We start from the raw sequence: 13,643 nt of genomic DNA on the forward strand, positions 1-13,643 counted from the left end.
GGGGGGGGGGGGGGGGGGGGGGGGGGGGGGGGGGGGGGGGGGGGGGGGGGGGGGGGGGGAATCCCTTTTAGTGGCTGATGTCAGTGAGTTTATTGGTCTTCCACAGTAAACAGATCAAGCTCCACTAGTCTCAAGGTCAGATCTTTTAATGAATGGGAGTATGTGAACTATTTCTTCAAACATCCACGGATGACTTTCATCCAGATTTGCTTTCTGTACAGCAGAACTGCATATATTGCAAACACCAGTAGGCCAGTGCCTTGTCTTGGCCAAGCAGCTGTCACAGTGGGGGTCTTGTGCTATTTAATACAAAGTATAAAATCACCTTATTCCATTTCCTTATTTGAAAAGGGTTAAGAAAGATATCTTTTCTGCCTGTAGTGACTTGTGGTTGTCTTCAGAGAGGTGATGGGCTCCCTACCTCTTCCAGCTGGAGCTGCTTCAACGTGTGCAGCTGTGACCCGCAGGCTTCCTCTTGGTTCTCTTGCTCAGTTTTTGGCTTAGCCTCAGCCTCCCTAAGCCTATCTGGAGGAGTAAGGGAGATGCATAACGAATGTCTAAAATAAGCTGGTAAAAGTCAAGTATCAGTTAAATTGGTCACCTAGGGGTGATCCTGGTCTTAGCTGGAACTTTGAAAACATTCTTTAGGGTCTTTAGGAGAAGGGATTCTACTGAAGCAGAAGAGGAGGTGGTGGGAAACGATATTGGACAGGGAGGGACCTAAGGGGGGCTTCTCTGGAAAGGCCAGCAGAAAGGCTTTGGTTTAGTGCCAAGGCAGGGTCAATTGGTGGTCTTGGAAGGGAGTGTAAAGAGGGAGTTAGGGGATTGTCCCCTCTTTAGAAGACAGGGAGAGACAAGGGGGGTGGAGAGGGAGGGGCAGACAGTGGGGTTTCGTGATGTTTCCACTTTCCCTAAAAACTCTCACATCATGGTGCCCGTCTCCTGCCATCTGTTCCTGCATGCCTTTAAAATCAAACCATCGTACACATGTTTCAGACTATTTTAATTATGTTTTTTCAAGCACATATGATCACTGCTCAGTCAATTCAGTGTTCATGTATGTGAGAATATCAGCCATGTACCTACAATCTTCCTTTGGTGGGTGTTAGCTCTTTTCTTTGAGAGCACATACAAGAGCCATCAGTCCCACCAAAGCTTGAGAAGCGATTTGTGTTTGCTGAAAAAGCTTATTTTTATTTGTTTAGGTCCTAATGCTGGCCCCGACGGTCTTATTCCCTGGACAAGGTTTTGTAAGGTGGGTTCTTTGTGTGTTTTCTATTCTGAGTTCTTCTCGCTGTCTGCCGGGGTTCTCGTATTCCTCGCTGAGGTGGTTACTTAACTGTCTGCTTACTTTGGCATGTTCATCTCTTGCTCCTGGAGCCCCACGGCAAGTTGTTTGCTTTCCTCAGCGCAGGAGGTCAGTCTCCAGGCAAGTCTGACAGGAAGCACCTGCCTGAGTGATAACGTTCTTTCATATCCAAAATGAGTCTTCTGTTTGCTCACACTGGCCCTTGGCTGGCAGCGTTTTAGCCACGTCCGTGTGAAATGTGTGCTCTGGGCCAGGCATGGACAGCCTGGTGAATTCCACAGAAGCTACTCAAGCAGAGGGACCAGTTGGAGGGAACCATTAGATCCTGCTGGGGTCCCTGGACAGTGCTGAGCAGCTCGCTGTACTGGATTTCACTAGCGTGAGGGCAGCTTTTGTTTCCATGATTCACAGCGGAGGGAGGTCATCCCCTGGCTAGTTTGCATATTGTTTGGAAAAGGAAGCAGAGCCCGGCCTAGGGAAATGGAGGGCTGCGGATCTGAATGCTGATATGCAGGGAGGGCTGCTGCTGCTCTGCAAGGGACAGTTCTAGCTTTGGCAGCTAGGGAGTGTTTGCAAATTGAAGTCCAGTGGCGGGAGGGGGCATGGTATCTCACCGTTTTGGATTTCTTTGTTCCTAATGTGTGCATTTGTATCCTTTCAGGAAAATATAAATGATAAAAATTTTCCCTTCTGGCTTTGGATTGAAAGTATCCTAGAACTCATTAAGAAACACCTGCTCTCTCTCTGGAATGATGGGTAAGGGCCATTGGTGGATGTATTTTTGAAACATGTTTTTAGCACACTCTCCCTTACTGGAAGGCTGGGGCAAGGCCTGAGCTGGCTTCATTTATTATGCATCTCACAGAGGCACATGCTTGTAGGCTGGTCCCCTTCAAGGTTTCATGAGAGTGTAATCTCATAAGATTAAACTTATGCTTTCTTAGTATATGTATAAGTATTTGCAAAGCTAAATAAAACAAAAACCTCTGAGTTCTATTCATGCATTCATTCATTCAACAGAAATTTCTTGTGCACCTACTCTATTGTCCCTAGAAGGAAGTTTAATCAGTAAATTTTTTTCTAACTTATTCCTAGGATCAGCTATTTCAACAAAAGCTTTAACTTGATCAGAAGTGCTAGAATATGAAAATATATTGTCTTAGTCTTTCTCTCCAGTTTAAAAGATGCAGTTACATTCAGGCAGTTTCATGGCCTTTAAAATAACTAAGTGACGGGGCCTACCCCGTGGCGCACTCGGGAGAGTGCGGCACTGGGAGCGCAGCGACGCTCCCGCCGCGGGTTCGGATCCTATATAGAAATGGCCAGTGCGCTCACTGGCTGAGCGCGGTGCGGACGACACCATACCAAGGGTTGTGATGCCCTTACTGGTCACGAAAAATACAAAAATAATAATAATAATAATATATAAAATAAAATAAAATAATTAAGTGGCAATAAAAGGCTCATTAATCTAGCACGTATTAATTGAGCATCTGTAGTATTCTGCTGGCACCATAGTCATGTTGGCTTTTTTTTTTTTCACTTTAGCATGTACATCTATAAGTGAAATGTTTCTTTATGTGTCAATTAAATAGATTTTAAAATAGTCTGTACATTTTTATCATATGCTCTTTTGTCAAGTTCTAGTAATTTTCTTCGTTTGTAAGTCAACATGAACATTAAAATCGTGATCGAAGTACAAAGCCGTCAATCTCTTTGATGTCCAGGTGTATCGTGGGCTTTATCAGCAAGGAGCGAGAGCGCGCCCTGCTGAAGGACCAGCAGCCGGGGACGTTCCTGCTGCGCTTCAGTGAGAGCTGCCGGGAAGGGGCCATCACGTTCACATGGGTGGAACGGTCCCAGAATGGAGGCGGTGAGTGAAGGGCGCCCGGACACGTGTGCCCAAGCATGACATCCCTCTTCATCGCTGCAGATCAGCTCATACGGATGATGAGCTTTGGGCATGAAACTGCAGATCCAATCCTTGCCCCAACTGAGCCCTCCAAATAGGACTTAATGAACCACCGTGAATGTTTCTGATTCACGGCCTGCAACATATTGTAGAAATGATGGTTTTTAAAAAAAGACAGGCCAAATGTTTTCCTTCTCGTTAGGTTTGTTATCTATAGAGCAAGAATATGAGTCAATATAATCTGCAGCCGGTTCTTGGAAGGAGTCACTTTTCCCACAAGCAGAAGTTTCCAGACTCACTTAAGATAATGGCAGCATAGAATGGAGAGCGGTGGACAGGCTTGTGAGAAGACCACCTTGTTGATCTTCCCCACAGCACTGCTAGTGTCGGATGGGGCGCAGGGGTTATTGGGTTGAGCTGCAGCCCTCCTCCCTGCCATCAAACAGGGCAGCTGCATATTTATCTTTGTTATATATGAGGTTTCTATTCAATCAAATGGGTTATGCCTAAAAGACTCCAAAATCCTTGACGTCATAAAGCAGGTTTCTGGGGATGAAGCTGAATAGCGCAGATGAAAAAATTAAGACAAACTGAATACTTTTCACTGTTGCTTAGCGATTGCCTTGTTTGAAGGACTGGAGGAAAAACTGACTTGTTCCAGCAACTTTTATGTTCTCGGTGGGTAGATGCAAAAGGGTAGGATACTTTTCTTGTTCTGTTTATTTTTTCTTCTGATGAAAAAGCAGGAGGGCCGGGATCAGAGCCTGGCATAGGCAGTAGGTGTTGGAGCCTCAGCCAATTGGGAGACAGAGCTAGCAAACCCATGGAAGATGAAGAAAACCCTTGGCAACCAGGAAAGTTTAAGCAGGACAGCACCAACCACAGAGGTTTAGGAAACCAGCATAGTCAAGTTCTAGAGCAGAGTCCCCAGAGTACCTGAACAGCAGCCCCTGGCCTGTGTACACCCCAAAGTGAGATTCTCAATAAATTAGGAAGAACGATCTGAATTAGTCTGGGAATAACAACAGGAATGAATTAAACTGGTGGATTACATAAGTAGCAAACAGGATCCTTTTTTGGTTTCAAAAGTTTTCTATGTTGTCATTGTTAATTTTAATAATAAATTGTATTTTTCAATATAAAAAGAAAAACAGAAAGTGAGCTTATCTTTTTAATAACTTAATCTGTGGCTTGAACCATAGATTATCAAAATGACCCAATTAATAATTAGCTATTTAAATGCCTGTAGCCACGTACCATTGAAGATGTGGGCTTTTTTTTTTTTTTGTCTTTTGTCTTTTTTCGTGTCCGGCAACGGACTGCAACCCTCAGTGTCGCGCCCGTACCGGACCGGGACCGGCAACGGGATCGCAACCCTCGGTGCTGCGCCCGCCCCTCGCTCAGCCAGTGAGCGGGAACCGGTCTGTATGTGGGATCCGAACCCTCGGCGGGAGCGCCGCCGCGCTTCCCAAGCGGCGCACTGTAGCAGTGCGCCACCGGGCCGGCCCCAAGATGTGGGCTTTTAAAGGTGTTTAATAAACCTCTTTAAGCCAAATTTGTAAATCTAAGCATATAATGACAAATGCAACATTATTGGAAGTAATGACTGCCTTTAGTTTTCCTGTTTTTAAGACAAGATTATAATTTATTTTATTTATTTATTTATTTATTTTTTGGCAGCTGGCCAGTATGGGAATCTGAACCCTTGACCCTTGGTGTTATAACACCGCACTCTAACCAACTGAGCTAACTGGCCAGCCCCCAAGATTATGATTGATTTAGAAGTGAAGAAAGCAATTCACTATACTTGTTTTAACTCCTAGATTGTGATTAGTTCTTACCACATTCACTCAAATTCCTAACTCTGGTGTTTTGCTTCTCTCTCCTCTGTTGTTTCGGGATATTCCTTGGGACTCACTTGAGCTTTTCTCCTTTTTAGAACCTTACTTTCATGCGGTTGAGCCCTACACGAAGAAAGAACTTTCTGCTGTTACCTTCCCTGATATCATTCGCAATTACAAAGTCATGGCCGCTGAGAATATTCCAGAGAATCCCCTGAAGTATCTGTATCCAAATATTGACAAAGATCATGCCTTTGGAAAGTATTACTCCAGGCCAAAGGAAGGTGAGCAGGGAGGGGGAGCATCGTCACCTGATGAGTTGATAGCACAGCACAGTCCTCGCCAGGATAGAGCAATGGTTACTCAGACAGGGTTTAATAACCCAAATTCATGCTTGCCGCCTTAGAGGTGGAAGGTGCCAGCACAGACTCCACCCATGCTGTGTCATTAACCCACCACTTTCTTTTCAATTGGTAAAAGTGGGCTTTTGATAGATGGTATGAACTCAGCACAGTTGAAACATAAGCATTATTTGGCCTGATACAGCTAGTAAGAAATGAATAGATAATTTCCTCTTTTAGGTGTGTTGGAAAAGTCTATTTCTGGTCTTGTGTATTTGTTACATTATTACTATTTCTATATGAAAAGGAGTAAGGGTAGGAAAAATAGCAAACCAATTTATGCCATCCTGCTTGTGTTAAAATTGAGGAAATTGAGGCCCAGGAGAAGTGCAGTGGTTCATTCAGGGCAACTTGTTAGATCCTCCTGTAATTAGTGGTTGTTATTAAGAGGAGGCCTCATCTTTGAATACAGGTTCTTAGTTGTCGCTGAATTGCATTTGGGAAAGTTCAAGTTGGACCCATCTGGCTTGGAACATTCTAGCAAAGCTAATTACTTTTTGAAATCAGAAATCTCAATATTAAGACAATTACTTAGGAATGAAGATGACCTCAGCTTAACTTTACAGCTATGTATGTCAACCAGGCTGGTACAACTAAACTAGAGAGATTTTGGACTCTAACTTCTTATAGGAATTCAAGCCTGGGAAAAAGAAAGCTCCCAGCTAGACTCCTGCTGCAATCTCCCCATTTCTTCTAGTTGCTTCTATATTTCTACTAGAATTTCAGGTGACCCAGACAGGGAGGTCATAACCCCTTTAAAGGTATAGGACTCAAAGCTGTCAAGAAAAACAGTAGAATTTTGATCCCCCCAAAAAGTTGTTTGTTCTGTTTTTGTGTAATTTCTGCTATAGGAAAATGTACATGATATGTTTGCTTCTAGCTCCAGAACCAATGGAACTTGATGGCCCTAAAGGAACTGGATACATCAAGACTGAGTTGATTTCTGTGTCTGAAGTGTAAGTGAACACAGAAGAGTGGCATGTTTAAAAACCTCAAGCCAGCATTGCTCCTGGCTGGGGCCTGTGGAAGATGCTTGTATTTTACTTTTCCATTGTAATTGCTGTCGCCGTCACAGTTGGACTTGTTACAAAGATCCTAATTAGAGATCCCAGTGTCACAGCCTATTAGCGTTTTATTGCCTTTTTCAAAATAAAATGCTAAAAACCAAAACACAAAGTTGTATTTAAAGTATATAAAGTTTTCCCCAAACTGATACTTTGAAAAAGTATAAATAAAATGAACAAAAATTGATCAGAGTGGGAAAAGAGTTCTTTTCAATCTAGAAAAGGCCAAAGTAATGATTGAGGTACATTTTCTCCACTTGCTTTTATTTTGTTGTTTCATTTTATAAAAGGTAGACAAAATTTTGGAAAAGGCATTGTCAGTTATTTGGCCTGCAGCACTGTCTTGGGGTGAATGGATGTAGCCTTCATGTAAAAACACTCTGTGGAGCAGCTTGATCTGCATACACACCGCAAGGTAGGGATGAGGGACTCCCAGACGTTTCTCTGGTGCTTTTCTGTCCAGGGTAAGCCGCGCGGCGTGGTCACGGCAGTGTGAACATGGCACACGCTCACACCTAGGCTTAACCAGGCAGAAGCGGCGCAGGTTTCAGTCTGGCTGTTGCTCACTCACGTCTCTAGAGTCCAGCACTTTCCCAAGGGGCCGGGCTGGGGGCACAAACCTCCCATGATCTGTACTTTTTCCAGTGTATTTTACAAGTGTGTGCACTTACCTGAAATAAAAATGTAAAGTGATAAATGAGTCACAGGCAAAAGCTAGAGCGTGTAAGTTTGCACCACAGCCTTTACACTTTAGGTGTTAACATTTCCCTTTCCTTTCTCCTCATTTTAGTCACCCTTCTAGACTCCAGAGTACAGACAACCTGCTGCCCATGTCTCCTGAGGAATTTGACGAGGTGTCTCAGATAGTGGGCTCCATGGAGTTTGACAGTATGGTGAGTACTGCGCCCATGGTCCTCACTGGGTGAGAGCCTGCCTCTGCGGTGGGGAGGGCACCTGTCTGCAGGAGGATCCTCGGGCAGAGCCAAGGAAAGGGTGTTTTCCAGATGAGCTGTGACAAGTCGGAGCCTGTTGTGTTTAAACAAGCGCATATTCCTGGCATTCAGCACCTTCCAAATAAAGGACATTTCAAATATTTAAAAGCTTCCTCCTCTGCCCTTTGAAGTTGCCATGTAGAAATTTCATTCGTTAAGGAACTAATATTTCTCTGGTAAGAAAATGTTCTCCTTTGGCCTGTTATTTCCTCACTGCGTCTAGGTGAGGGAGTGTTATTTTTAGGAAAGGAAGAGACTAATGCTTGGTAGTTACAATAATTATAGAGAGTTATGCTTAGCCAGCAGCAATGAAACCATTTCACCTGCTTTATATTTGAGAACTAATTTGTACTGCCAGCTCCTGGAGCTATGCAGGGCTGGGCAAGGGTAAGAGGTTCCAGGAGCAAAACAGTTAATGAATTTCACGTTAGAAATAGGAATGTGATTGTCCACAAAAGAGAATTTTCCTCTGGGAGAATGTTTTTCAGTGTATCAAATAATATTGTTTGCTTTTCAGCCTGAAATCCTTCCTCTTAAAAATTTTGTTTGGTTGGCTGGATTTTTGCTGATACTGTTTAATTTTAAGCTCTTTTCCACATGGAACTATTCCAGTTTATTTTTTAAAATTTGCTTAATGCTTAAAAAAAGTCCCTCTGAGTCATTCATTACTGGTCATTTTTCATCACTGTGTACCTGGTGCCTGGCAAAGAATATGTGCTCAGTAATGAGAGAGGAAGGCCGGAGGGGAGGGGACAGAGGGGGAGGACGCCCTCCTCAAACAAGGGCCATTGACCCACGCGCTCAGGGAGAGTGTTTCCGTGACATCAGTAATATCTGCTTAGATTCATGTTTCACGTGTGTAACTTTATCTTTGTCTCTTTTCCTCACCTGAGGAAGCATGGGCTCAAATCTTTAGAGACTGTACTTTTTTACACCTTCCTGATTGTTGAGGATGAAAAAAGTCACCTTGAAAAATTCTTAGCAAGTGTAATAGCAAAATAGTTCTGTTCCTGCTGGCAAGTGTTAAGGTGAACCTCTTCTATGTTAGAATGTAGTTCCTGGGCCTGCCCGGTGGCGCACTCGGTAGAGTGCAGTGCTTGGGGGTGCGGCGGCGCTCCCGCCGAGGGTTCGGATCCCATATAGAGACCGGTCCGCTCACTGGTTGAGCGCAGTGCGGGCACGACACCGAGGGTTGCGATCCCGTTGCCAGTCGTGGTACAGGCGTGACACTGAGGGTTGCAATCCCGTTGCCGGTCACGAAAAAAGACAAAAAGGAAAAAAAAAAAAAGAATGTAGTTCCAACACTGCCCTAAAGTTTTTGCTGTTATGCAAGTCAGGACAGAGCAATGTGGCCCATTTATAAGCTTCACACAAAAATGCAGTGAAGGTAAAGCCCTATTCAGAAAATGTAAGATATATTGATGGAACCAAAAAATGGGGTGAATCTTCTACCCCTCCTTTGTTGTTCCTGAGTAGGTTGCATCATCATACCATCACCTCCACCATGAATAGGTGACATTTATGAAGCACTTACTACGTACCAGGTCCTTGACAGGTAGTCACGTGTTCAGCCCTCACAACAACCTTCTGAGTAGGGTACAGTATGATTGTTATTCCCATTCTGAGGGATGTGGAAACAGTCCCCTGGCGCCCCCAGAACGGACATTTGAATCCACCTCATGAGTCTCTAGAGTAGATGCTCTTGTATCCTGTCCTGGAATGCCTGCCACAAAAAGCTTATCTTTGCTTGATTCAAAACATGTACTCTAAAGAAGCTGTTCGCACAGGACTGGAGTGTATTTTATTCTCTTTATTAAGATGAAGGCAGCATGGCCTTTGGGTGAGAGACATGTTTGGGATTTGGCAATCAGAGTTCCAACACTGTCATCACTATTATTCCCTGTGACCTTGAGAAAATAAGATGGATTAGTTCCCTCCATCTGTGCAAGCAGAGCGATTTAAATACTCTAAATCAATGTCAGGGAGTGGTTCTATGGTATTTGGATGCCCTGTGTAGCCATTCCATTCATACTAGATGATTTCATTCATTTCTTTTATAGAATATAATAAATCTATTTCTATCTTTCTCTCTCTCTCCCTCACACACACTAAAGTCTCCAGATAAACCTGTAGAAGACTTAAAAAGCTACCAGAAGCTATCATATAGACACAGCACGGGTTAGACAGAATAAAAGGTCAGTTTCTCACTTGGGTCGACTCCACAATGGTTTGCTCTGTCCCCAGCCTTGGCTTTGGCTTTCATTTAGCATCTACCCTTGGGATTAGGGCACATGCTCTGAAGTAAAAGCAGCTCTCTTAGAGCTGGCTGGTTTCCTCCAAATCTGGAGGTTGTAACTCTGGACGAGGGTGGCACCAGTGCTGACGGCTGGTGCAGCCTCAGGAGCAAGAGGATCACGGGCTCCTGAGGAGATTGTCCAAGAGAGCCTGAGCACCAATGTGTTCTGCAGCATGACTGGGGTGTTTGTTTAGTCTGGATTTCCTGTATGAGGAACTTTCCCCTCTGGGACTATAATAGAACCAGTCTGCTCTCCTAGAGGCCTTGGGTCATAACTAATAATAATAATAGGAACATTTATTGTCCACTATTTTCCATCTACTATACTAGACATTTTACATATGCCGTCTAATTTAATCCTTTTAACAAACCTATCTGCTAGGTACTATTAACCTACTTTTAATAGATGAGGACCTTGAGATTTACAGAAGTTAAGTAACATGCCATAGTCGCACAGTGACTGTATTTGAGTCCAGGCTTTGTCTCTCCCCCCCGCCCCTCTCTCTCTCTCCCTCTCTCCCTCCCTCCCTCTCCCAACATCACTCCCTCCCTCTCTCTCCCTCCTTCCCTTTCTCTTGGCCCTGAAAGTCCACCATCTTAACTGTACATTTTCACTGCCAGCCACACTGAAACATAGGGACAAAACCTTCATCGTGCTGTTCAATCCAAAGTAATTTCCCTGAGCCTACTATGTACCACACACTATCGAGCACTTGGATTTTTAAAAAGTTCTCAAGAGGGCCAGCCCGGTGGTGCACTGGATAGTGCGCCGCTTGGGAGTGTGGCGGCGCTCCCGCCGAGGGTTCGGATCCCATGTGGAGACCGGTTCCCGCTCACTGGCTGAGCGCGGTGCGGGCGCAACACCAAGGGTTGCGATCCCGTTGCCGGTCCCCGGTACGGGCGTGACACCGAGGGTTGCGATCCCGTTACCGGTCAGTAAAAAAGACAAAAAGGAAGGAAAAAAAAAAAAAAGTTCTCAAGAGACTTTACAGTCTAGTGCCGTGTGTCTCAATCTTGGTGCTACTGGTGAATCTGGAACTGGAGAAGTCTTTGTTTGAGGCTGTCCTGTACATTTTAGGATGTTTAGCAGCATCCCTGGCCTACCCACATACACCCCCACACCCAGTTAGGACAGTCAGACACTGCCAGGGGACAATTGAGAACATCTGGTGTGAGAGGAAAGACCAGTGTGGAAATCAGGAAGTCAGTGGGAGGCTACTATTCTTAGGTGAACAGTTTACTAACTGCAGCTTTCCCTGTTCACAACAGCTGGGCACAAGTACTGGCAGGGGCGGTGCAGGGTTCTTAACCATTCTACTTCTGTAGCTTGTACCTGAAACACATTTGTGTATTTCACCTCCTGAATGACCTTTAGGGGGCTTTCACCATTCCCTCTCATCCCTCCCGCCTCCTGGCATACAGCTCAGCATTGCCTCACCCATGCTTTGCATGAGCAGATTTGCCGCGTTGCTCTGTCCAGGCTTGCATAACAGCAAAAAGCTTTGTGCAGTCTGGATGGATTCATGAAACTAAGCCAACAGGCTGTAGAACAATAATCCATCAGCTTAGATGGTATAAAAGGTCTTGATTAGTGCAGGAAAATGGATAGTCCATGCTGAAGGCCCTCCAATTCCATGGTGGTGATTTGCTATTGGAAGTATCTTCCTACTACTCCATTCTAGAATGGGCAAGTAATGTTAAATACCACATATGAATCTGCATTTCACAAGATCAGTGTAATAATCTTAACCACATTTTATCTTTTTACAGATGAATGCAGTATAGAGCATGAATTTTTCTCATCTGCTCTGGCGACAAGTTTTCCTTCCCATCCGTGATTCCCTCCTGCTACTCTGCTCCTTCACATCCTGTGTTTTTAGGGAAACAAAAGAAAGGCCAACAAATTTGCTGCAACCTGTTGGTAACGAGTGGATTTTTCTTTAATTCAGAAACATCTGTTACTCTGAAAGGCTTCATGCATCTGGCAGAGTAGGTTTTGCAAATGAAAAACATCCAAACATACCCAGAGCATCAGGACTAGAGTGAGAGTCCTTTGATTAAGAAACAAACAAGATAACATTAAATAAAGTTTCTAATCGTTGAGATTTAACTATTATATTTTTTGCCCTTTGAGAATGACTTTCATTTTACTGTACCTAGATATTTGTTTACTTTTAAGAAGTATTTAAATTCTGTTAGTCTCTTATTAATAGTATTTAGTATAAAGATTTTAATAGTTACTATTTTTCTCAGTAAGGACATATCAGTCCTCATTTTTAAAAAAGATTAATAACACTATTTTCCTGGATATTGTCCTTACTTACCCTACTTACAGTAATCAGAATTGCTGTGGTTGATTAAGATAGGTCAATGACAGATCAGAGGAAAATCACTGGAAAAAGCTATAATAGGTGTCATTAAAAGCAAACAAAAAAAGTACTTTGCATCTTGGTGACCACAGCTGCCTCCAAATGCAGAAATAATTTGGCGTTTATTTTTAAGTAAATTTGGGTATATTATCAAATTAGGAGTATTTAATTTTAAAATACATATGAAATGGGACTTTGTCTTGTCTCCAAGGCAGTCATCTAAAATCCACACTCCCATGACTAGTTGAGTTATTACTGAGAAGTTATTGTACCCACACAATAAGGTTCCATTTTTCTCCAAAAATGTCATAAGCTAGAAAGCTGTTTCCTTCTCGAAGTAAAGCTCACTGTGTGCTAGAAAAAAATAATATGAGAAGAGACATAATCACCAACTTAAACATAATCTGGCAAGTTTGATATAACTATTATCAGGGAATAGTGGTATATGCTTGAATTCTGGCATCATAACAAATATCATTCTCATCTCCAAACTTACAGTATTTGCATTTAGGAAACAAAGTTTCTTCATAATGAACACTGAGAGCTATATTTTTCCAGGGAGTACAGTAGATATGCCCTGGCTAGCTAGTGTAAGTTTGTATTCTTATGTAGCTGACCATTATACGAAGTCACTGGATAGATCCTGGCTTAAGGGATGTTTGTGTATGTTTTAGTATTTCTGGAATGGTGTTTGTAGGTTCGAAAGCTGTTTTATAAGCATAGAGCTTATATGTATCACTTGGGACAAATTTCTTATTTTTAAGGAAGGAGAGTTTTCTGAGATGGCATTAAATGAGTGAAGTCTGTTTACTGCCTGAAAGCTGAAGTGGAATATGAAGGCAAAGCAGTCATCTGTCACATCTGACTGTCCCAGGGAAAGGACAGGAAAAAGCTAGAAAGTGTTTTGAAAACACTTGTACCTACCTCTTGAACTGGGGTGCTGTTTCCAAAGTAAGGGATATTTACTTGAGTGGCTTCTTTTGGTTAGTTAAGATGCATTCATTTTTTAATTCATCAGATATATATTGAGCACCTGCCATGAGCCAGGCACTATACTACATGTTTTGGAAACATTGGTAAACAAAGATCTCTGCTCTCATGAAAGTTAAGATGTTCTGAGAGATTAGATCATATATTCTAGTGCAATCACCTTACTTACTAAAACTTAAGAAATATTTTGTGAAGCAAACATAGCCAAAAGCTACAAATAATGCATATGTTATATAAAAATATATACAGTTTCAAAGAAATCACATTTAAGCCAGTTCAGGAAGGCTAAAGATAATATTGTTTTTGTTTTTTTTTGTTTTTTTTTGTCTTTTTCCGTGTCCGGCAACGGATCGCAACCCTCAGTGTTGCCCCCGTACCGGGCCGGGGACCGGCAACGGGATCGCAACCCTCGGTGCTGCTCCCGCGCCTCACTCAGCCAGTGAGCGGGAACCGGTCTGTATGTGGGATC

General features: G+C 43.2%; 1 protein-coding gene across 1 annotated transcript in view; it reads left to right on the top strand.

Annotated features, from left to right (window-relative positions):
* STAT1 (signal transducer and activator of transcription 1, 91kDa) overlaps positions 1–6,423 on the top strand; it is a 41,858-nt gene extending 35,435 nt beyond the window's left edge. Inside the window, exons 19-23 of the mRNA XM_008569669.1 lie at positions 1,206–1,255; positions 1,971–2,065; positions 3,037–3,182; positions 5,161–5,346; positions 6,344–6,423. Of these exons, the coding sequence (XP_008567891.1) occupies positions 1,206–1,255; positions 1,971–2,065; positions 3,037–3,182; positions 5,161–5,346; positions 6,344–6,423 (557 nt within the window). The remainder of the gene's footprint in view (positions 1–1,205; positions 1,256–1,970; positions 2,066–3,036; positions 3,183–5,160; positions 5,347–6,343) is intronic.
* The last annotated feature ends 7,220 nt before the right edge of the window (positions 6,424–13,643 follow it).

This window comes from Galeopterus variegatus, unplaced genomic scaffold, assembly GCF_000696425.1.
Source record: "Galeopterus variegatus unplaced genomic scaffold, G_variegatus-3.0.2 Scaffold523, whole genome shotgun sequence".
Taxonomy (NCBI): domain Eukaryota; kingdom Metazoa; phylum Chordata; class Mammalia; order Dermoptera; family Cynocephalidae; genus Galeopterus; species Galeopterus variegatus.